Source organism: Aethalodelphis obliquidens, unplaced genomic scaffold, assembly GCF_003676395.1.
Source record: "Aethalodelphis obliquidens isolate GAN/ISIS:26980383/991018 unplaced genomic scaffold, ASM367639v1 scaffold21, whole genome shotgun sequence".
Lineage (NCBI taxonomy): Eukaryota > Metazoa > Chordata > Mammalia > Artiodactyla > Delphinidae > Aethalodelphis > Aethalodelphis obliquidens.
In genome coordinates, this window is record NW_020837965.1 from 18,191,252 (window position 1) to 18,215,666 (window position 24,415).

General features: G+C 47.0%; 1 protein-coding gene and 1 long non-coding RNA gene across 3 annotated transcripts; one reads left to right on the forward strand and one right to left on the reverse strand.

The window, feature by feature from the left end:
* Window positions 1–14: 14 nt before the first annotated feature.
* On the forward strand, window positions 15–2,893 carry LOC113627617 (uncharacterized). Its single transcript, XR_003435623.1, has 2 exons — window positions 15–952; window positions 1,567–2,893. It is a non-coding gene; the product is annotated as an uncharacterized LOC113627617 (long non-coding RNA).
* A 1,722-nt stretch (window positions 2,894–4,615) lies between these two features.
* On the reverse strand, window positions 4,616–24,411 carry DDX24 (DEAD-box helicase 24). Of its 2 annotated transcripts, none has more exons than XM_027120434.1 (10): window positions 24,303–24,411; window positions 23,601–23,698; window positions 22,284–23,003; window positions 14,619–15,125; window positions 13,390–13,543; window positions 12,614–13,129; window positions 10,526–10,601; window positions 8,184–8,372; window positions 6,667–6,796; window positions 4,616–5,171 (listed from the first exon to the last, which is right to left on the reverse strand). In XM_027120434.1, exons 3-10 carry the CDS (start codon window positions 22,996–22,998, stop codon window positions 4,900–4,902), a joined length of 2,559 nt encoding a protein of 852 aa, XP_026976235.1. In that variant the 5' UTR covers window positions 22,999–23,003; window positions 23,601–23,698; window positions 24,303–24,411; the 3' UTR covers window positions 4,616–4,899. The 2 variants fall into 2 exon arrangements, with proteins under 2 accessions (XP_026976235.1, XP_026976234.1); XM_027120433.1 differs by having other exon boundaries at window positions 14,619–15,158.
* Window positions 24,412–24,415: the final 4 nt, after the last annotated feature.

Genomic DNA, 24,415 nt, shown 5'->3' on the forward strand with positions numbered 1-24,415 from the left:
CTCACGGGCCCAGCCGCTCCGCAGCATGTGGGATCTTCCCGGACCGGGGCACGAACCCACGTCCCCTGCATCGGCAGGCGGACTCTCAACCACTGCGCCACCAGGGAAGCCCTACGGGACTGCATTCTGAATGGAACATTGCAGCTTTTCAATTTTTCTAAGCGATTTAGACTATAGTTAGAAAATGTGCAGCCTTTTGGGCAAAGTCACTGGGAATAAGGTCTACTCACTATGGACTGGTGGTAACTTGGCCGTATTTTTAATATTTATTTTCATGGAGGATCAAATGTTTTCTAACTCTGGGCTAGGAAGCCATATGCCCTGGCTCTACCCCAGTTCTGAGACCTTGCATAGGACACCTCCTCTCTCTGGGCCCAATTCTTCATCTGGAGGAGGTTCCTGCCAGTGTTGACATTCCATTGTGGTATAAAAATGGGGTCCTCTGGTTTATTTTCACCAGGGGCAGTGCCTCTCTGTAGGAGAAGAAAAGCCCAAGATCAGCTGTCTTGAGTGACTTACCAGTTCTATAAAAAATCAAGTCCAGTCAGCTGTTGGACTGGACTTGGGCACACGGTGAATTGAGGCCAATTTGAATGCGAGGGCTTCAGTGTACTTCCAAGCATTCATGACTGTTTTCTTACCCCTAACTTGAGGAAAAAGATACTTTTATGCCAAAGTCTAGAAAGAGGCCTGTAGCCATCAGCGTGAAGCCCGAGTTGTCGGGCCCCTCTATCTCCCTCAGGGCCAGGACTGCCTGCTTTCTGGCGGGCAGCCCTGCAGGGTTCTGCCGCCAGCCCCACCTGGACAGACACTGAGAAAGCCTAAGGTCTGGGGCCAAGAAGGTGTCTCATCGTCCCCAACACATCCTGCAAGTAGAACATGGATCCTCAGCCGGGTGGAGACATCGATCAGCACGTGCAGCCGTAGACGCCAGCTGAGCAGCACACACAAGGTGTTCTGAGGCTGTCTTTGGCTTCCTCTCCCCTTCCCCCGCTTCTGTTTGGCTTACGGGCTGGCTAGAGGTTAGTGGGAAAGGACAGAGATAAGCCGAGGAGACTGGCCGTGGGGAGATCACCTCTGGGGAAACCGCCTGGTAGCCAAGAGCCCTGGCGCTCGCCGGTCTCCCTGTTCATCCACCTGGACGTACGCCCCTTAATAACCTCCTCACCTTGCTGCCTCAGGATCTCGAGGAGCCCTGGCTGGGCTGGGGCGCTGCCAGCAAGCTCTCTTCCTCTGGGAAGAAATGGAGAATGCAAGGGTGTGGAACTGCCTTCCTTAATCGAAGGCCTCACACGTTCCGTTCTGCAGGGGTTTGTTAGAACCTGTTGGTGCTGCAGTGCCAGGCTGTGGTGTCTGCCGACAGGCAAACTGTGCACCAGGAGGACTGGGTGACAGACTGCTCCCAACCCTTGTATACAAATGTCAGATTGGTATCAGTCTTCCGCCTTTGTGAAAACTGATGTCAGGGTGCTTTTAATGCCAGGCAGGGACCCAGGTTCCCATACTGCCCTTGGCTGGAACTTGGACCCCAAGGGCTCAAGCTAAGTGACTGTCACTTTTTCGCAGGAATGTAAAGCTGACCCTGATCTCTGATCACTGGACAGGAGTGCTGTGACAAGTACACTGTAAGAGTGGGGTAACATGTTACATGTTTTGTGAGTATCACGATCCCTGTTTCCAAACTGAAGGACACTGAGCTGAATCTTGGCTGCTCTGAGCAGTTGTGAGATGGGTCCTGGGCCTCCAGCTGGGCTCTCGAGCACAGTATAATCAGCACTGGCGGCCACTTAACTGCATTTGTAGCTTGTGTAGCATTCACAAAAGCAAAGCTTTCTCTTTGGCAGACAGGCTGGAGAAATTCCCCGAGGTGTGTCTGTGCTGTGTTTCCAGGCCGGAGAGCCTGCCAGTGCTCATGTGGGACCCTCTTCCCAAGAGAGATCCTATCAGTTTAGAATCAGAATGCCCAAGAGAGGCAGGCTGTTTTCATGACCTTCCTCTCTGCTCTCCCGTTTTTCATAAAACCATTGGGCAAATCCAAACCACTGCTCTCTTCCCTTCACATCTGCCCTCAGATCTTGCCTCTGAAGGGAAAGCACTATGGAGGAAAGGAGCGGCAGAATTCTGAGAAGCTTTAAGTAACAAATGTAAAATCCAGTCACCCGTGGACACTGCCCTGCTTATGTACCGCAGCCAGTCACGCCCGCAATCACACTTCCTGGGTAATTCTTCACCCACCCCACAAAGCCTTCTCTTTGCAGACCAAAAGCTGGAAGGAAGGTTGCTTTCAGAGTTTGTCTTTACAACTGCACATGTGTTACCTTCCTTCCAAAGGGAACTTTACAAACCAGTGCGAATATCTGGCAACAAAAACCACTGTCCTTGCTTTTGGTTCCTACTTTAAGCACAGAGTGGCTCTGCAGCCAGGCTGCCTGGGTTCAGATCTTCAGCTTTGCCACTAACTAGTTATATGACCTTGACCAAGTCCCTTCACCTCCAAGTTCCAGTTCCCACATTAGTGAAATGGAGACAACACGGCACAGAATTAGCGGTTCAAGTGGAACAAGATTACATGTGAAAACAATCACAAGACCTGGCGCCTAGCGAGCGCCCTGCAAGTGGGATTCTTCCCCCCACGGACCCTTCCCAGCGGGCTGCGGCAGAACACTGCAAGATGGGAAAACACGCCACCTTGGCAGTGGCACTGTGGTTTCCCAAACAGGGAAGAAGTCTAAGGACCAAACGCATTCCCGTGCTGAGCGGAAATAGGGGCAGGGGCTGTGGCTCAGTAAATGGTTCCCCAGGGGCCCCTTGTCCCGTGGGACGTAGGCCAGGCCCACAGCTTCCTTGGGCAATGGGTAAAAACATTTTCCTAGCATTAAAATGGTTTCCATGACAACTGTTCGTCCTGGCTTCTTAATAGTTGGTACCTGGCATGCACCAAAAATCAATACTACTATCCCATGGGGCTTGTACGTGTGAGTGGACTAGCACGGGTAGGAGTATCCTTGTTTAGTGAAAGGTCCAGACACTCAGGGAATTCTGTCCTTGGGCTGGGCTGGAGGTGCCAAAGGCACCACAGGCCTCACCAAAGCTTCACCTCATCAGGTCAGACAGCAAAACTGTCAGGGAGGCTGGCCCTATCTTTTAAAACCTAGCTCTTTAACATGTTACCCCACAAAAAGGAATTTGCTGTTAGAGGGCAAGGACAGGCTGTCACAGGACATTAGTGGCTCTGTTTGGCCTGTGACAATATCCTCAGGCCGCTCATGGCTCAGGTGCTGCTAAGGGACCCTGACCCTGCATATACTTCCACTGTACCATTTGGAAAATGGAGAGCCCCCCTGCCATCCTCTGATAGCTGTCACTCAGGAGCTTCACAGACTAGGGCTGTTTTCTTCTGCATTCTCCTCTCCCAGTCACTGGTGACACTGGGGAGACAGGCTCTGGCAACACTGCTGACTTTTAAAACCAAAGCAGTTTTCTGAACTTCCCTTGGGCCTACAAGGAAATACCCAAGGTTCTTATCCCAGCTCTGCCACTTGACTGCCGTGTGACCCTGAGCAAGTCTTAGCCACTCACAGTGAGCTTTCTCAACTGCAAAAAAGGGTACTATAAGACTCATGTCCCAGGGCCTTGATGGAAAAACCAAATGACAATCGAAGTAGATAAAAGTACCTAACCAACACTCAGTGATATCTGAATCTGAGTTTAGGCCAACTACCCTGTTGCAGTTGCCCACAGGGACCGAGGGAACACAGCTGCCAACCATGAGGCCAAGGGAACGTCTGTTTAGAAGCCCAGACTTAGCTGTGCAGAAATCAGTGCTTCTCCCATGACTGTGGCTACTCACCCAGGCTGACCCAGAGGAAGCTGCGGTGGCACCGGGAGGCCTCGGGTTCCCTCAGCACATATTTCCACCAGGCCCTGATCTAAGTGCAAGGGCTGCAAGGAGTAATAAGCAGCTTCTGCCCGCAGGGAGCTCAGCAAGGTGCCGGAGACCAGTGTGGCAAGTGCCGTGAAGAGGGTGAGCCTGGGTACTGTGGGAGCTCACGAGAGGAACACATCACCTCCTGGGTCTCAGGGGCCAGCAGTGCTCAGGGGCAGGAAAAGGCAAACAGGCCAAGGAAAAGCTTGGACAAAGGCTCAGGGCAAAAGAATGGGGGCGTGAGACCGTGGGCAGCAACCAGTTCTGTCACACAGAGGAAGGAAGCAGAGAGACGAGGCTGGAGAGACTGGCCAGGGCCAGATCCCAGGTGCCTCACAGCCAGACTCAGCAGACTGCTCCTGGCTTCCCCACACGTGGCTCTGTGATGTCACGGAAGCTGTGTTCTCTTGGAAGCCGGCAATCTCTTCCCTGCCCACCTCCCAGCGAGGCTAAGACAAGACAGCAGCTGTGCGGTAGAGCTAAGGAGCTGTTAGGATTCTTCTGTGGAGAAAAACGGGAACACACGTTGCGGACCCAGGCAGAAATGACTTTACAGTGACCTGCGAAGCTCACCAGCCTCTCGCTCTATCCACACCGTGCAGCGGAGTGAGACGCACCCCGCGTGCATCCTGCAGCCAGAGGACTATGACTGTGTCCCCATATCCTGGCTAAAAACTCAAGAAAATGCGCTGCTTCTGACCACTGTTTTTAATTGAGGAAATCAAGTTAACCATACAAGGAGCCTGTGAACACTGGAACGCAGAAATATATAAGATGGTATACATAGAATTCGTACTGTGAAACAACACAGATCTGCATGAGGTCTCTCCTGCTGTGGGAGGTGGTGTGTGCAAGAGAGATTTTTGTAACTGGGGCTGACAGTGGCGTGAAGTCAAAGGTGCGAAGGTTTTCCGTACAACCAGAGGACACAGACACAACGTGCGGTCACCAGCAGACTCTGACCTGGGGGGCGGTTAGCCTGCACTTGTGCTTGGCCGTGGCTGTTCCTGCTGCTGCTCTTTCGGCTGCTTCTTCTTCTTCTTCTTCTGTTTGGAGAGGCAGCTCAGCGCAGACTCGCCGTTTCTTGGGGCGGACACGAGCTCGGGCAGCTTGCCAGACTGAGTGGGATACCTGGTTTTCAGGTCATCTTTAAACAGCGGTTGGGAGAGTAAATGGCGCAGCTCCTTCTTCAGGACTTTCGTCTGCTTTTGTCGCCGACGCTCTTCTTGCTGGTCAACTTTTCCTCCTTGAAACACAATTCAAGATAGATCATGTTTACTAGGACTTGTAGGAGCATTCTGTGTCCCTTGATGGATAATACTTGTGATGGGACATGTTCTGGGACCCTTGGGGAGGAAAGCTCTCTGCAGAAACTAGTGCTGGCTAACTTCCAACACAGTTTAGGAGAACCGCTCAGGGCCACTCTGTCCTTTACCCCTCCAAAAACCCCTCTAAGACAGGAATTATCTTTATTTTACAGTTGAGGAAATCCAGGTCACTTGCCGAAGGTCACAGAGCTAGCTGCCAAATTGGGATTACTCCCCCAGTCTCCTGACCTGAAGATCACTTTTCTTCCTATGACCCCCCACTGGTTGCCTGGAATTTGGTGACTGGACGGCTACAAACCCCTCAGGAGACAGTGAAAGCCACCTATGCAGCCCAGCTCCCCTGCATCTCCCCGCCAGCACTGTAACTGCACCTGCAGAGGCGGACATGGCCAGAGGGCTCCACGCCAGCCTGGCCTCAGGAAGGGAAGCCAGGGCCTCACATCACAGCCCTAGCCCCAAGCCTGAGCTACCAGGAGGACCACGGACTGTCATCGAGCCTAGTGATTTGGTTCCTGGCTTCCACGCTGAGCAGAGAGCAGTTAAGCCTGCCTCTGAATTTGTTGGCGTTGGCACCGAGATGCCAACACCTCAGCTGAGCTGCCCACTTGTGGGGTGGAGAGAGCACTGGACCTAATTCTGGTGTTAGTTCTAGATGTGGTTCTACCACTTCTTAGAGTCAGGAGCTTTCCCAGAGCAAGGACCACACAGATTCATCCCTGAATCCTTAGTCTCTGGCCTAGGTTCGGAGCAGGGGCTGAGTCAACACCTGGTGCTGGAGCTCCTTCCCTGCACAAATCGCTTCTGTGAGCCTCTAGTTCCCAAATGTAATAACAATTCCTGCTCTGTTTACATCACGAGGCTGGAGAAGATCAAATGAGATGATGACAGAAGTGCTTTGTCAGCTTGGAAGACAGGTGACAATAAATAACTTAAAATGTACCCAACACTTTCTATTTGCCAGGCACGGTTATAAGCACTTTATACTCATTAACTCAAGCCATCTTTGCAACCCCATGAGGTAGGTACTTTACGACCTGCGTTTTATAAATGAGGACAGCCTAGGTACGACAGAGAGGTTAAGTAACTTGACCCGGTCACACAGCTAGTTAGGGATGAGGCAGCAGTCAATCACATGCAGCCTGGCCACAGAGCCTGCCTGACATCACTGTACTCCACTGCCTCTCCACACGAGGGGTGGAACTATAGGCTCCGGACAAACGATGACAGAAGCAGACCAAGGCTGAGGGCTTTAGGCTCATCTGAGATTAGGGCCTGTCACAAAGGAGGAAAAGGCATCCTGCCGATTTTGATAGGACCCATGGTGGTGGGGAGGTTCCAACAGACAGAAGCTGAAGGGAAAAACGAAAGATACAAGCTGAACGAACCCTTCCTCAAGTCCGTCTTGCCCCTTACCCTTATACATTTCTTCTTCCAGCTCAATCTCAAGGGCAGCTGCCGCCTGCTCAATCCAAGAATTGTGCAGACAAGCCTGGAAGTTGCGATACTCAGCTTTTTCAATCTGTCGAGCTAAACGGATTCGTTCCTAGAGGAAAGGAACAGAAAGTATTCATCTGACAGAGGATTCAGGGTTCTGGGAAGAAAAGTCTCATTTAAGTTGTGTTTTTCAACAAGCTCTTGAGATCACTGTTCAGTGAGATGCACCTCAGCTCCCATCACAATGCATCTGCTTTGGTTCCTGATTAAAGCACAGAGGGCAACTGCTACTTGTGAGCGTGTTCACACGAGCCACAAGAGCTGGCTTTCCAAACCTGCTCGAACAGCCCCTCTTCTTGGCAGCCCACCTCCGTCAGACTCCCGAGCTACACGTGCCAAAGGGAACTGTTTCCGCAGACACCGCAGCTGGCTTCCATAGCTGAGCTGAGACCTGGAGACACCCCGAGAGCCCTCAGTTAGGGCCCCGCTCTCACTCACAGGGACAACACAGAACTGTCAACAGAACTTCCATCCCCTCTTCCACACTGTCCTCTGCCAAAAACATTTCCGTTCTCCTTCTCCTGGGTTCTGGGTTCAGACCGCAGCGACAGGATACAGCAGGAAAATGGGAAGGATCTTGTGATATAGGGAAAAGAGCCACGGGAAGCCAGGGTGGCTCCTAATCCCCTCTGCATTCCCCACCGCTCCATCTCACCTCCCGCCCTATTTCCCTGCACAGCTAACAGTCCTTTCGAGCCAGAGGAGCCAGCAGAGCTGGAACCATTCCTTGCTTTTTGCTCCCCCAATTCCTGGAAGTCCATCCCTTCTTCACCCCTTCACATCTCTGCCTGCAGGAGGCTTGAAGGAAACTAAATCTCCTACCAATGTTACCATATACCCACCAGTCCACAGTGCTCCATTTGTACCTGAACTTCAGCCAGACTCAACCTGCCTCACGAGCCAGTGGATTTCTATGGAAGAGAACCCACCCTGTTTTGGTGCCTGACACGCTGCAGCCCATAATAAGCAGCACCCACTCAGGGAATGTTTATTGAGTTAAAAATAAACCCCCGAAGGTAGGAATTACAGGCATCTGCTTCAGGGATGTGACAAACCTTTAGTTTCTGCCTCAGCACGACATACTGACCTCACTTCCCTATAACCCTCCATCCAAAGGCATGTCCAGACAGCCATGCTCACTGCCCTTGTCCATGGGGGCGGGGTGGGGTGGTGATGGTGGAGGTTTCAGGGGCGGAGGGAAGGAAGGGTTCATGAAGAAAACTCCTCCCACTCTGGCCACTCGCCCTATCCCCCCTTGTGCCAGACACGGTGCCCCCCACCCATTTTTTTTTGTTTTTTACAAATCTCCCTGCTTAGCTACTGGCAGAACTACTAATTAGTTTCCAAGGGTGGCACTGCAAGGATCTCACAGCAAAGTGAGGGAGCAGCCCAATCCCTCCCCTCATTAGCACTGGGCTTCGAACTTTTCTTTTTACCTTGACTGCATCCATGTACTTTGTCTGCACAGGGAACAGCGGGATGTCCTCATCTTTCTTAAGGGTTCTGTAGATCTTCTTAAAGTTGATCACGTCCTCAGGCCCAACCAGCATCAGGCTGAGGCCTTCACTGGTGGCACGAGCAGTTCGACCGCTTCGGTGGACATAAATCTCCGAGGTACGAGGGACCTGCCAAAGGAGGAGCTGGGAGGTCATCGTGGCTGTCACCAAGCACTGCTCTTCCCCTCAAGGCCAACAACCCGAGGCTGGACCCTCCCCCCTCTCAGCCAGGCAGCTAGAAACCTCTCCAGCACTGTGGGCAGATCCAGCCCTTGTCCCTAAGTCTCACATCCAAACTGTCCCAGGTTTAGCCCATTCACTGTGCAGGCTCTGCCCTCCCGTGCCCCCTGCCCTGGTTCAGGTCATCATGACCATTCAACTGGACAATGGCAGTCACTTCTTATTTGGTCTCCAGTCCTGCCACTGCCCCCCTGACCCAACCCAAAGCTGCCAGTGTCATCTTCCTGAGTCAAAGCTCTGACCATCGTAACCCCTCTACCTAAAGAAACTCTAATGGTTCTTCATTAACTCTGCATGGATGGTTGATGATGGTAATCATAAGCAACATTTATTAAATAATTACAATGTGCCAGGCAATTCTAAGCACTCTGCATGTATTACTACCCCATTTATCCCTCAACAACAATAACGTGAAATAGATGCTTTCAGGATTATCCATGTTATAGACCGGGAAACTGAAACACACAGATGTTAAGCAATTTCCCCTAAGTTACCCAACTAAATGGTGGAGCCAGGATTCGAAACGAAGCAGTCCAGCTCCAAAGACCATGCTAACGCCTGGGCTATGCTGCCTCTACTCCAATAAAAACTGGACATATTATCCACAGATAATGTGGCACGGCAGCCGACAACCCCTCCGTTCCCACACCCACGGCACACACCACTAACCAAGAGCAGTCTCCTCCACTGAGCCCCGATAAGGCTCAGTATCTTTTCCAATGCAGTGCTCCAAGCACGATTATCAGTGGTTCGTAATGGTGTGGGAAATGATGCCTTCTTCACTTTCCTCTTCTAACATACATACACACATAACATCCTCTTCTTCTCACTCCCTGTCAGCTGCCCCCTTCCACGTTTTCTCCTTCTCCTTCCTTCTCTACCTCTACATGCCCAAATCCTCTCCATCCGTAAATGCCAAGCATCTTTTAGAAAGCACTTTCCAACCTCCTAACCTCCCAAACTAGCAGTTATCTCTCTCTCCGATTTTATTCTGCATCTTTCTAATATCTTCTGCCTTAAATTCTGGGCAAGGTCATCTCACGTCCTCTGGTGGATGTGATACTTCTTAGGGGCTACAACAGTATTTTGTTCATCTGGGTATTTCCTAGAGACTGACCCAGACTCTGTCCCCAAAAGAGGAAGAATAAAGATTTGCTAAACTGAACTGGTACCCTCAAAGATGGTTAAAAGCATGAAGGACTTAAAGGGGAAATAATCATGCCAGAACAGCTCCCATTTACAGAGTACTTACACTCGCTAGGCGATCCGTCGGCATTAGCTCATTTAATTGTGATAACCCTATGGCGTAGGTAGCATCATTACTCCCAATTTACAAACGATGACATTGAAACCAGAGATACGAAGTAACGTGCCGAGAGCTCACCCGCTAGGCAGCAGCCGAGAAGCACTCGAGCGCTGGAAGCGTGGCTCTGCAGCCCGCACGCCTGACGGCCGCTCTAGGCTAACCTTCACCAGGTACACGCGCTGATCCTCATGTTGGTATCAACAGCGTCTAACGTTCAGGAAGTGCCACCTGGCTTTCGAAACTCCTCACGCATAATAACTTACTTCACCTTAATAAGAACTTGAGGAGTCGATACTGTAATAACCGCCGTTTAACAAATGAAGAAACTGAGGCACAAAGAGACTAAGTAACTTGCTCGAGGTTGCACAGCTGGGATTTAAGCCCAGGCAGGACTTAATTACCACACTCTTCTATTTCTCTACAAGCAGGGGAATCATTTTACATGCTGAACTTATTATGCCCATTTCATGGAAGAAACTAAGACTCTAACCTGCCCAAGTCAAAAAGAAAGGGGCTATCTGATATTTGACATCAGACAGTGTCAAGAGGTTTTGGAGGATAACTCTCACCACAGTGTTCCAAAAGTGGCAGCAGCCAGTTGGTCACCAGACGCTCGTGGTATTCTCTGTTGCATGAGGCCTTGGGACCAACAATTCCTCCTCCCTCCCTCAACCCTTGCTTTAAAAATTCCCCACTCAATGTTGGGAGATGCCTACAAATTCCCTAATGTCCCTACCTGGTAATGGATGACATGCTGGACTTTAGGAATATCCAGGCCCCGAGCTGCCACATCTGTCGCCAGGAGAACACAACTGTGGTGGAGAGAGAAAGCTCATTAATAACGACTAACGGCTGTCATTAGTCAAATTCTTACCACCAACTGAGTACTCTAAACACAACAATGCTTACGAACACTCTATGAGACAATACTATTACACATCTCCCTTAGACAGATAAAGAAGCTGAGGCTCAGAGATGAACTTCCCAAGGTATATATGTGGCTATTCAGTAGCGAAGCCAGGATCCAAACCTGGGTTTCACTGGCCGCAATCGACAAGCCACACTCTGCAATACTAAAGACTACCTCAAGTGCATTAAATGGGGCCATACTCTAGGTCGGTGACCTCATCTCCTATCACCCTCCCACTTAATTCCCTCCAGTCACACAGGCGTCCTTGCTCTCCTCGCTCTTCCTCAAACATGCCAAACCTGCTCTTACCTCCCAGCCTGTGCACTTAGTGCACCTTAGGCCATAAAGGTCTTCCTCAGATATTCACATTTCCTTACTTTCTTCCACTGTCTGCTCAAATCTCACCTTATGAGAAAAGCCTCCCAGACCACACACCCACAGTCTGCACAACTCCCTATACAACTTTACTTCTTAGCACTTAGCACCACTTGACGAACTGTATACTTACTTTTCAGTTTATTACCTCTGTCCCCTGGGATGTAAACTCCACGAGAGCAGGGACTTTGCACTACTCACTATTCTATTACCAGCCCCTAGAACAGTGCCAGGTTCACAGCAAGCATTTAATGATATGTACTGGGTGATGTTTCTTAATGCATGTGTAGTTTAAGGGGAGTCAAAAGCACCTGAGGTATGTCTTAAAAACTAAAGATTTTAGGCCCTTCAGGGTCCCCACTTCCTGCATCTCTGAGATAGGGCTACGGAATATGATGCAAACTAAAGTTTGTAAAATATTAAACCACCGTTCTAAGTCAAGGTAAGCAAATTTCTTCTGTAAAGGGCCAGAGAGTAAACTATTTTTGGCTTCACGGGTGATGTCTGTTGAAACTACTCAACTCTGCCATTATAGCACAAGAACAGCTATAGACGATACATAAATAGGCCTCGCTGTGTTCCGATAAAACTTTACTGATAAAAACAGGTAACAAGCCAGATCTGGCCCATGGGCTATAGTTTGCCAACTCCTGATCCAATGAACCACTAACTCTACTTACTAACATTGAGAGGGAAGTGAACCACTTGTTCTTGAAACTAATCTGTAACCGGTAACCTGACAAAACAATGTGGGCAGAAACCAGTTTAAAGTCCAGCTTCCCAGGCCCTCATTTTGACAGTCTGCACCGTGCTACCTGCCTGACCATCAGTCTGGCCCAAAAGCAGATGGACATGACAGCATGAGCTCCACAGTCTGACAGGCTGGTCTGAGGCCCAGCTCTACCACTTCCAAGCTGAGAAACCTTGGGCAAGCTTATGTGCTTTTCTAGACCTTACTTTTTTTATCTATAAAATAAGAATAATGACAAGTGGTTAAGTATTAAAGCTAACATTTAGCAAGCTCATACCATGTGCCAAGCACTGTTCTGAACACTTCAAATGCATAAATTCACTTACTCCTCAGAGCAACCCTCTGCCATAACTTTTATTATTATACTGATTTTGAGAAAACTGAAACACGAAGAAGTAATCTGACCAGCTAGAAGTGACACAGCCAGGATGTGATCTCAAGCAGTCTGCTTCCAGTCTGTGCTCTTAACCATGATTCTATTCTTCTCGAGGATGTTAGAAGTGAATGAATGTAATAATGTATCTAAAATGCAAGCACAATACTTAATCTATTGTTAAGTGTTCAATAATAATAGGTATTATTGTCACCATTACTCATTATTAAAGAAGTTTCTGTTGGGTATTACCAGCAACCAAATGTACTAGATGAGAGTGAGCCTGCCTCACGCTGTGCAAAAAAAAAAAAAAAAAAGGCTACCTTCTACGATAAGGCTCCCATGAGAGAAGGTAGCTTCCCACCATCCTGGCGACACAGACCCAATGGCTAATCTGTGGACAGGCCTGACTTACTCCTCCAGACGGGCAAACTGCTCCAGGTTTCTGAGCCTCTGCTTCTGGTGCATGCAGGCATGTAGGGTCAGCGGCATGACATCCAGGACTTTGAGGAGCCCAGAGAGGCGTTTGATGCAGGAGATACTGTTGGCAAACACTAAGGTGCGGCCTGGATACTGCATCAGGAAGTAGTACAGATATAAGTCTTTCTCATCAGTCTCACAGTGGATCTTGGTCTCTGTCAGTGTCTCTGCCGTGGCCTCCTTTCTTGTAAGGTCGATGACCTTGGGCTTGCCCCGCATGCCAATCTTCTGCATGAGGAGGTCAAGTTTGGCAGACCTGTCGATTTTCTTAGCGTGCTTCTTGTGAAGGACTCGAGCAGGAGCTTGATGTACCAGGGTCAGCGTGGCCGAGAAAACAAGCGTCTGTCTCTTCGGGTTGTACTGGGCATCACTGAGCATCTCTAGCAGCTGTGAGAGCTCAGCAAAGTGGCCTTTCTCAACCATGCGGTCAGCCTCATCGACCACCAGGCACCTACAGATCCAGACAGACCCACATCACCTGGTCAGCAGCAGGTAAGAGAAGTCCCCCACGGCATATACTCTACCGCCCCACCACCCCCAGGGCCCTCAGCTAACCCCCCTCACACACGCTCGTCTTTCTAAAGGCCCAAGTCTGGCTAGTGCCACACCAGGGCACTTTGTAACAGGGAGAAGGCATTGCACACTGGGCCATGTCACCTCAGGTCCACTTCAGAACGGGGGCTGCGGGAAAGGGGAGGTACTGTTTCTCACCTGAGCTGCCGAAGGTTGCTCAAATGAGGGTGCTTTTCTTTAACTAGCTCCCACAGCCGGCCTGGAGTGGCAATCACAATCTCAGGCTGACGGTTCAGCATCCTCTGCTGTTTCTGTGTGGACATTCCACCAACCAAAATAGCAGTTTTAATGCCTGTGGTACACAAAACATAAGGGACACTGTTATTCAGACTGATTGCTTATTTCTTCCAACACTGACACAGGCGCCCCCAGATTAGTAAAGGCTGCGAGTCACCAGCACAGCTCCCCTCTCCAGGGAAGTGCTAAGAGCTGGCCTGCCCTGTTGATGCCATTGCTAGAAGGCTTACCAGGTCTTCTATGATCTAGGCCCTGACTATTTCCCCAACCTCATTTTTTTCTACTCTTTCCCCTCCAACCACACCAGTAGGGCTGGATTTGAACCCAGGCATGGTGACATCCAAAGCTCTGGAAAAAATGAGCAGTGGTGCACCACAGTGCTGGGGAAGATGTAACTTGTAGCTGTGACACACCTCCCCTAGGAGTTCCTGCCCATGCCCCTCAATTAAAATTAAACTGAATCTCCTCTGATGGTTAGTGTTCTCTTCTCCTCTCTAGTGGAGGACTTTGCAAGGTAGCCAGTATGGAAGGAACACAAAGGGTCATGCAAGCAAAGCGCTTAGTAAAGTGCCTTGTAAGATACAGTCAGAGCTTGACAAGTAACTGCTCCTTTTACTATAAAATTGAAACCCCGACTCTGCAGCCTTTCCCAAAGAATTCCCTGAAAAAGTTAAGTTCTAATGCCCGAAGGCAAGAGTCAGCAAACTTTTCCAACAGTAAACATTTCTGGCTCTGTGGGCTAAATGGTCTCTGTACAATTACTACCTCTATTCCACTCTGCACTGGTGATGCAAAAGTGACCATAGACATATGTAAGTAAGTGGGTGTGGCAGCACTTTATTTAAAAAAAAAACCCCACAAAAACCCAAACAGTGGTTTGCCAAACGCTGCCCCAAGTATCTACTGTATCCAATAAGTTAACTAATTTCCTACGCAGCCAGAATAGCATTAGCTATGTGTTATACTTGGGAGAATAAAGAATGTGTCACTCAAACAGTTTTCTGTCGGGCTTAATTCTCTGGCAGAAGAGAAAGGTTCCCTCTAGAGGGCGGGCACAGCTGATTCACCTCTGCCACCCCAGCTACTGGAATCCTTTCAGGCAACATTTATTAAACGGAATTAAACCTCACTTGTAAACTTGGCCACAGCATCAATGTGTTGTTTGACTTGAACGGCTAGCTCTCGAGTGGGAGTCAGAACCAGTCCAAGCAGAGGACGCCTTGGATGTGCAATTCTGCCACCCAATTCTTGTTTTAACTTTCTAGTCTGCTCTTCATCAAGCTTCTCCTCCTTGTTTTCATCCTGTTTGGGAATGGGCGTCTCCCTGATCAGGGAAGAAGGTCCTTCACCGGCATCATCATCATCACAGGAGGGCAGCACCTGGTTTGAGACTGTGGCTCCAATCTTGGCTCTTGCCTGGCCGGGCGGTGCTCTAGCCTTCGCTCCAGCCTCACTGGGCAGTGCTTCACCCTCAATTCCAATCTCAACAGGCAGAGCTCCAGACTCAGTTCCAGCCCTGCCTGGTGATCCCGTCTCAACTCCAGCCTCATTACTGGTCTCCCCAGGCGGTGCTCCTGTGTTACTTAGAGCTGGGATAGGCTTCTTCCTCACCTGCCACTGCAGCACTGCATGAATCACTGGAATGGCAAAGGCAAGAGTTTTCCCACTTCCTTAGAAGCAAAACAAAAAACAAACAAAAACAGTGTGAATCAACAGATGTACATACTTTTGCCTGATTCTATCCTTTACACCGAATAAGGGACCCTGAAATAGCCAAGTGCCACCCTGACCAATCCAAAGCTCCTTCTACCCTACACAGGTATGGTACCCCTACAGCACTGCAACCAGAGGGCACCTGTAATTAGGAGTCTGAGGAAGAGTCTGACAGACTGGCATTGCGGGCTGAGGTCACCAATAAACTACAGACAAATGTCCAAACAATGAAACCCTAAAGAGATGGGCAAGTTTTGTGCGTTTGTGTGTGTGTGTGTGTGTGTGTGTGTGTGTGTGTGTGTGTGTGTTGCTGTTGTACAGGAACACAAAATTGAAGGGTAAGGAATGGAAATCTGTATAATACTTTCCCAAAACCTTTCTCTGGTGGGGAAGGAGGGAGTAAAAGAAAATTTTCATAGTTTTCGAGAAAATTTTAAAACTTTTGTCTATGCTTGAACATTTTCAAACTAGCCTTTGAATGTATATGGAGCCCAAGTATTCACACCATCTGTGTGGACAAAAACAAACAAACTAAACAAACCACTTCAAGCTGAGAATTTAAAGTGGTTCCAAAATTAAAATGCCCCAAGCAGAAGCAAATAAGTGATCTCTGTATAAAGAAACTTTTATCACAGACCTCAAAGAACTCTCACAGATAATTTTCAGAGGAAAATGAGCATCTCTCAGGAACGAGGTACTATAAGCAAGAACTATAACAAAAAAAAAAAAGAAAGAAAGCAAAAACAAACTCATAAAACTTCAGAGAAGAAAAACAGCACTTTTCATCAGAAACAACAAATGCTATAAAATAGTGCAATGACATCTTTATCTGAAGACCTGGGGAAAAAAATCTGACAATCTACAACTCTACACTTAGCAAAAATCTCTTTCAAAACAAAATGCAAAATAAAGACTTTTGTAGGTATACAAAAGCTGAAAGAATTTATCATCAGCAGACCTGGTATACAAGAAATATTAAAGGAAGTCTTTCGTGTAGAAGAAAAGATGATATTGGCTGAAAATCTGGATCAACACGAAGGAATGAAGAGTACCAGAAACGGTCACATGGATAAATATAAAAAGTCATTTTCTTATTAAAACTTCTTTAAAAAATAACTATTTAAAGGAAAAATAATGAAAATGTGTTTGGGGATTTCTAACACATATAAAGTATAAAACAAAAAGCACAAAGCAAAGAAAAAATGGAAATATACTCTTGTAACGTTCTTGTACTATATATAAAGTAGTATATTATCATTTGAAGGTAGAGTATAATATACTGAAGACATCATCTGCGAACCCAAAAGCAACCTCCAAAAGGACATAACAAATAGTTATAGCTAATAAGACTATAAAAAAGATAAAATGGTATCACAAATATTCAATCCAAAAGAAGGTAGAAGAGGAACAAAGGAATAAAGAATAGCTGGGAGAAACAGAAAACAAATAGCAAAACAGATTAAAACCCAACCATTATCAATAATCACATGAAATGTAAACGACCTTAACACAATTAAAAGACAAGATAGTTGGATTAAACAGCAAGACCCAATTATATGCTGCCTATAAAAAACTCACTTTGAATATAAAGATATAAATAGGACAAAAGTACAAAAAGTATGGAAAAAGACACACCATGCTAACATTAGTCAAAATAAAGCTGGAAAAGCTACATTAATAACCTGACAAAGGAGATTTTAGAACACAGAATACTTCAGGGAAAAAGAGGGCCATTTCTTAATGAAAAAAGTGAACTCATTTAGAGGATACAATAGTCCTAAACATTTATGCATCTAATAACAGGGTTTCAACATTCACAAAACAAAAACTAACTGAACTGCAAGTAGAAAACTATCACTCAAGAAAAAATAAAAATATTTCTAATATGGTAAAGTAATTAAGTTCATAATTAAAAACCATCCTATACAGAAAAGGGCAAGCACAGATGAATTCTACCAAATACTTAAGGAAGAAAAATGCCAATTCTATACACACTCTTTCAGAAAATTGAAGGGAATACTTCAACTCACTCTGAGGCCTGCATTACTCTGATTCCAAAACCAGTCAAAGACATTACAAGACAAAACTACAAACCAATATCCCATTAACAGAAATTCAAAAACCATCAACAAAATTTTAGCAAATCAAATCCAACAATGTACAAATAATACACTGTGACTAAGTTCAGTTTATCACCATTATCAACAAACTGAAAATGGAAAAAACATATATCTCGATATATGCAGAAAAGGCGATTAAAAAAATACAGTAACCATTCCTGATACAAATCTTTCTGCAAACTAGAAACAGAAGAGAATTTTCTCAACCTGATAGAGGACAAATAGGAAAAAACCTACTGCTAACATCACACTTAATGATGAAACACTGAATATCTTTCCCCAAAGATCAGGAACGAGGCAATGATGTCCACTATACCACTTCAATTCCAATTGTACTGGAGTTTTAGCCAGTGCAATAAATAAGACAAAAATAAACAAAAGGCATCCAGACTGGATGAATAATCATCTTTGAAGAAAATCCTATGTAATCTTCAAGAAACCAGTTGATGGTACCAAGTTGCAGGATACAAGATCAACATACAAATATGCAGATTTCTATTTATTAGCATCAGAAATAGGAAATCTTAAATTACCATTTACAAAAGCATCAAAAATATGAAATACTTAAGGATAAATCTAATACATGTGCATACACTGAAAACTACAAAGCGCTGCTAAGGAAAACTGAAGACCTAAAAAAAATGGAGGGCTTCCCTGGTGGCGCAGTGGTTGAGGGTCCGCCTGCCGATGCAGGGGACACGGGTTCGTGCCCCGGTCCGCGAAGATCCCACATGCCGCGGAGCAGCTGGGTCCGTGAGCCGCGTCCGGAGCCTGTGCTCCGCAACCGGAGAGGCTACAACAGTGAGAGGCCCGTGTACCGCAAAAAAAAAAAAAAAAAAGAAGAGCTATACCACATTCATGGACTGGAAGATTCTATATTGTCCAGATGTCATGTCCTCAGTTGGCTCTATGACCAAGGCAATCCCAATCCAAATACCAGCTGACTTTTTGGTTGAAATTGAAAAACTGACTCTAAAATTCACCTTGAAATGCCAAGGGCCTAGAACAGCCAAAATAACTTTTGAAAAGAACAAAATTGGAGGACTTATACTACCTGATTTTAAAGCTACTGTATCCAGCATAGTGAGGTACTGGGAAAAGAGTAAAGATAGACAAATAAATCACTGGAAAAGAAAAGGCTCCAGAAATAGACCCACACCTACACGGTCACTGATTTTCAAAAAAGATGCAAAGGCAATTCAGTGGAGAAAGTAGTTTTTCAACAAACGGTGCTGGAATAATTAGATAGCCACGTGCAAAACAAAACAAAACCTTTGATCTGTATTTCTCCCCATAAAAGTTAACACAGGAAGGATCAGACTGAAACACAGAACCTAAAACTAGTAACACTTTTAGAAGAAAATACAGGAGAAAATCTTTGTGATCTTGTGTTAGGCAAAGGATTCTTAGGTAAGCACATCTGTAAAAGAAAACATGATCATTTAAACTTCATCAAAATAAATAACTCCTGCTCTTCGAAAGACACTGTAAAGAGAATGAAGAAATAAGCCACAGACTGGGAGAAAAAAATGCATATCACATATCTGATAAAGGAGGTATATCTAGAATATATTATGAATTCAATAATAGGAAAACCACAATCCAATTAAAACATGGGCAAAAGAACTAAACAGACACCACCAAAGAAGATAATATGGATACAATTAGGCACTGAAAAAGACGCTGCTCAAGGAGTCACTAGGGGAATACCAATGAAAGCCACAAGGAAATATCACTAAAATTTTTAAAGTTTAAATCAAATTAAAGACTGACCACACCAAGTACTGGCAAGGACATGGACCAATCTGAACTCTTATAACCTGGTGATTATGTAAAATGGTACAATCACTTTGGAAAACTCCTAAAAAGTTACATTTACCATAAGACCTAGCCATTCCACACCTAGGTATTTACCCAACAGAAATCAAAGCATATATCCATACAAAGACTTTTACGCCAATATTTATGATAGTTTTACTTGTAAATGCCAAAAACTAAAAAGAACAGAACTATCCATCAATAGATAAGATAAACAAACTGCACTATATCCATACAGTGGAATACTACTCATCAATAAAAAGAAATGAACCATTGGTATTTGCAATAACATGGCTGAATCTCAAAGTATGCTGAGCTAAAGAGCAGACACTCTCCCTCCCCAAAGTACATATTGTATGATTCCATTTTAAAATTCTGGAAAATGCAAACTAATTCATAGCGATAGGAAGACTATCAGAGGTTACCTGGGGATGAACAAGGAGGGGCACCTAGGGAAGGAGGGATTTATTAAGGGGCCCAAACATCTTTTGGGGGTGATGGATATTCATTATCTGCATTGGCAGCAGTTTGCCCACAGCCCCAAAACTCTTTGAGACTTGGACCTGTGGATTCACAGCATTCCATAGAAATAGCCTGATAGGAGCTGCCTTCCAGAAACAGACTTCCAGGCCTCTCTGCACCTACCAAAGTAGTGTAGCAGAATGCTTAACAGCACATAGACCTAGCCTAGAACTATTCAAGCACTACCACTTTTCAGTGGGGCAGTTTTAGGGACACTGTCTACCCTCTGTGAGGCCGAGTTTCCTCTTCAGTAAGATGGAATAAAGGAATCTACCTCAGGGTGGTTTTCAGAAACTGAGTTCATGCATGTAACACAGGGCATGACATATTTTAAATGTTAAATAAATGTTCTAAGCTATTACTGTTACCTCCATCCCCCTTTCCTGGGGATTCCTCCCTCTTCCATCTTCATGACTCTTATACAGGACCTCACCTCAAGTTTCCTGACCACTCTTCCAGAAATCCAAGGCACAAAGTGTCTAGATCAGGGGTCCCCAACCCCCAGGCCATGGACCGGTAGCGGTCTGTGGCCTCTTAGGAACCAGGCCGCACAGCAGGAGGTGAGCGGCCCGGCCAGTTAGCGAAGCTTCATCTGTATTTACAGCCGCTCCCCATCACTCAAATTACTCCCTGAGCTTGGCCTCCTGTCGACATTATGGTGAACTGTATGATTATTTCAGTATATATTACAATGTCACTAACAATAGTAGAAATAAAGTGCACAATGAGTGTAATGCACTTGAATCATCCTGAAACCACCACCCACCCCCTTCCGTGGAAAACCTGTCTTCCACAAAACCAGCCCCTGGTGCCAAAATGGTTGGGGACCGCTGGTCTACATGGTCCAGCTCTGAAATGGAGCAGGACTCTATGGTCCTTCCCGCCCATGTCCTCTGCCTGCGTTTTGTCTGTGGAAAAACTTCAGCCAAAGAATAAGTTTAATCAGAGAAGCGAGAAAATGCAGAAGCAAAGGAAAGCAGTCCGACAAGACTAAATAATAATAGTTTAGTCAATAAGCATAGCTAAGGACCTTCAGTTCCTTCTCAAGGGCTATAGATAATATTCTGAGCCATATCCTGTGAGCTGTCTTGTAGATACTCTCTGTGTATCTACAGATAAAACGCCCACCAGGTGGAAAAAGTTAACTACATGATGACCAGACTGTAGCCATGACATAAGCTGCCATTCCGAGAACTGGCCTCAAGAAAATGGAAACAAACCGACCCTGGAACTGAAGATCAACTGTACTTAAAACAATGAAGACGATGCTGGTCAGACCACCAATGACCAATTTCAAGGTGACTGTCAACAGCCGACTGTGCTGTTTCTGTTGCGGCCCCCTCCCCTCCATCTATAAAAGCTCTTGCCCACTGGTTGGGGGGGTGGGGGGGTCGGCCTTCAGACAGGAGCACCCCCCGCCCCGCCACCCCCCGCCTCCGTTGCTGGCATCCAAAATAAAGCAAGCTTTCCTTTTACCAACCTGGCCTCTTTACTGGCTTTTGAGCGGCGAGCAGCTGGACCCCACTTTTGGTTACAATTCTATGCCATACAATATAGTAGCTACTAGCCACATACCGCTGTCAAGCACTTAAAACGTGGTTACTCTAAACTGAGATGGGCGGCAACTTGAAAATACACATCAGAGTCTGAAAACAGTATAAACATAAGAATGTAAAATATCTCAATAATTTTACATTCATTGCGTACTGAAATATGTTATGTAATTGGTTAAATATATTGTTAAAATTAATTTTCACTTTTTAAAAACCTTTTTTAATATGGCTCCTAGGAAATTTTAAGTTACATATGTGGCTCACATTACGTATACATTTCTATTGGTTACTGCTGGTCAAGTTAGACTAACAGCTCCAAGCTTGTATTGCTCCTTCCCCCATCAGTAGTTTAGTCTCCCCAGGGTGAGTGTACCTGTCATTGCTTCACAAAGTCTCAGGTGGCCCAAGGAATGAGGGAGCTTTAAGCAATGCCTAGTCGCAATAGTCACCTCCTGCCCCAATCTGCCTACAAAATCGACCCAATGGTCACACAAACTCAAATCCTTCCAATGCCAATAAACCCACCAACTCCCAACGCAGCCCTTTTTATCTTTGGACAACTCCTGCGAAAGAGACACTTCTTCCTTATACTAATGAAGATCGACCTCTCCAGAGGACTAATCTTATTAGCCCTACTTTACCTCTGAGCCATTCAGAAAAGGCTCAAGACCTGGAAAAAAACTACCATTCGCAGATCACTTACAATGTACTGTGTAAATTTTAGTTTACTATTGTTTTTTGTTACTAGTTTACTATTGTGTAAATGTAGAAATTTAGTAGGCACTTATATTTAACCCACATAGCAAAAGAAGGAGGTACTGCAGTTGTCTATCTCCATTTTATAATAGCGTCTGCAGGGCTCAGAGAAATAAAGTGACCTGCCTAGGGCACCAATCAGGACATGGCCTATTTCTACCCAGAGCTAGCCGACTTCTAAAAACCTTCACTCAACAGTGCTTTTGTGGTCATGCTCCCAACATTCCCGTCTCCCAGCCAACCAGCCTGTTAGCAGCCACAAGCTCAATCCAGAAGCAATCTTGCCCTGGCCGCCAGGTAAGGATGCCCTTACCTGTCTCAGCAGCCCCAAGGATGTCCAGTTTGTCACGAATGGCAGGTGCCAAGGTCAGAGCTTGGACTGGTGTGGGGGCAGAGAAGCCTAGGAAGCTGAGCGCTCGGAGAACTGGCTTGGGTACAAAGAGATCCTTCCAAGCTGATACATCTGCCTTGTGATCATGCATTTCAGGCATCCAGGTCTTTGCTTTTTTGGGCGCCTTTGGAGTAGTACCCTGGGAAGGCTCTGGGTTTTTTTTCCCTTTCTTGTTCTTCTTTTTTGGAACCGTCTGGGCCGGGCTTTCTGATGCCATCTCCCCTACCTCTAGATCAGGACAAACTGTGCCATCTCCCTGGGGCCCTGGCTCAGTATCTTTGCCCTCAAACACTTTCTGGGCACTGGTTCCTTCAGTTTCCAGATCTTTACTCTTCTTCAACTTCATCTTTTTCTTTGAGGAGGTAGACTCTCCTTCCTCCTCTCCTTCTGAAACAGCTTGTGCCTTTCTCTTCTTGGGCTCCTCCTTTGAGAAGAGACTGGAGGAACTCTCCGCAGAGGAGACCAACTGATAATCCGTCAGTTCCTCAAAGCACACCAAGTCATCCATCTGTCCGTCTGCAAACATATTTGGGTCAATCTTCACCTGCTTCCATTTTCCCACAACTTTGATGCCCTTCCTCTGAATTCGGCCATAGTTTGATGGCTTTGGTCTCGATTTTTTCTCTTTCAACTTCATGGTTGCTGAAAAGGAGAGAAATGTTCCACTAGATTTGCAACTGAGAAGCACAGGGCTCTGAGGCAACAAATATTTTCTAAGCAGCCTATAGAGTATCAGGCCCTGCAAAGAAGTGGACACAAAGATGGCTCTAACGGTGATGCTGCCAGCTAGAGAAGATCAAAGAAGGAAAGAAATGTACCCACACAGTGGGCAGCTTGGTCTGCAACAGAGGGGACACAGGAGGTGTAGCAAAGACACATGAGCTAGATCTGGTTTGGATTCCAGATTCAACACTGACTGTGCGTGTGCCCTTGGCAGGTCCTGCTTAATCCTCTCTGAACCTCAGTGTTCTCGTATTTTAAAAAGGGGGGAGGGGTTTACTAGCTAAGTCCCAAAATGTTCTCTGCAATAAATAACATTATGTAAAGCATGGAGGGTGAAGCCTGCCACACCCAAGCCATTTTGAAGGCTGAATAAGTATCTGCGGGGAGTCGCTGGAGGGTGGGTGAGGAGGGCAGCTTTACTAAGAGTGCACAGAGCTTTCTTCCTTCTCAAGCCTTGCCCCAAGAGGGCAGATGCCTTTGCCAAATGGCTTAAAACCCAACCAGCTTTTTCATTACCTTTTAAGTGATTTAAAAACAAGTGATCTATGCACAAGTCGTCAGACTGGAACTCGAGCCACGTTCTCCCTTTTCAGAAAGGCCGAGAAAACGAGATCCTGTGGAAAGACAAAGGGAAATCTTGGTTCAAATCTGAACCCGTCACTGGCCAGCTCTGGGTCTGGGGTGCACGTATTAATCACTGTGAGCCTCAGTTCCTCGTCTGGAAAATGGGTATGATGAGGGTCTGTGTCTCCTTGGAACATCACGCGAAGACAAAAAGATGACGCAGGTCCAGAACCGCTCAGCATGGCGCCCCGACGGCAAAGCAAACCAGAGCGCAACGAAGGTTCACCCCCAGCATCGGCTACGCCGCGATCACAATCAACCCGGATCAACGACGGGGGGTAGGAGGGAGGCACATGGGGGCGAGGACGCGGACTGCGACCCGCAGAGCAAGCAGGAGGGGGTCCCTCCTCCTGGCGCCCGGCCAGGCGCCCGGCGTTGGCGCCTCGTGTCAGGCACGAACCGGCTCACGAAGCTGAGAAACCGAGGGGACCCCGGCGCAGGGTCGGCCAGGCCGCTTGATGAGGCCGGCGGCCGCCCTCTCTGGTCCCGAGAACCCAACGGCCTGGAAAGACCCGCGCTGCGCGGCCGCCTCCAGCTCCTCTCGGGTGCCGGGTCCGGTCCCGGCCCCGCTCCGGCTCCGGCCTTGGTACTCACCGTGTAGGGACGCCGACTAACCGCCTCAGACACTGCCGCACCAGCCCTCCTCGGCAGCGTCCACCGCAGTTCCGGGGAGGGGCTTGCGCCCACGCACGCGTGCGCATTGGGAA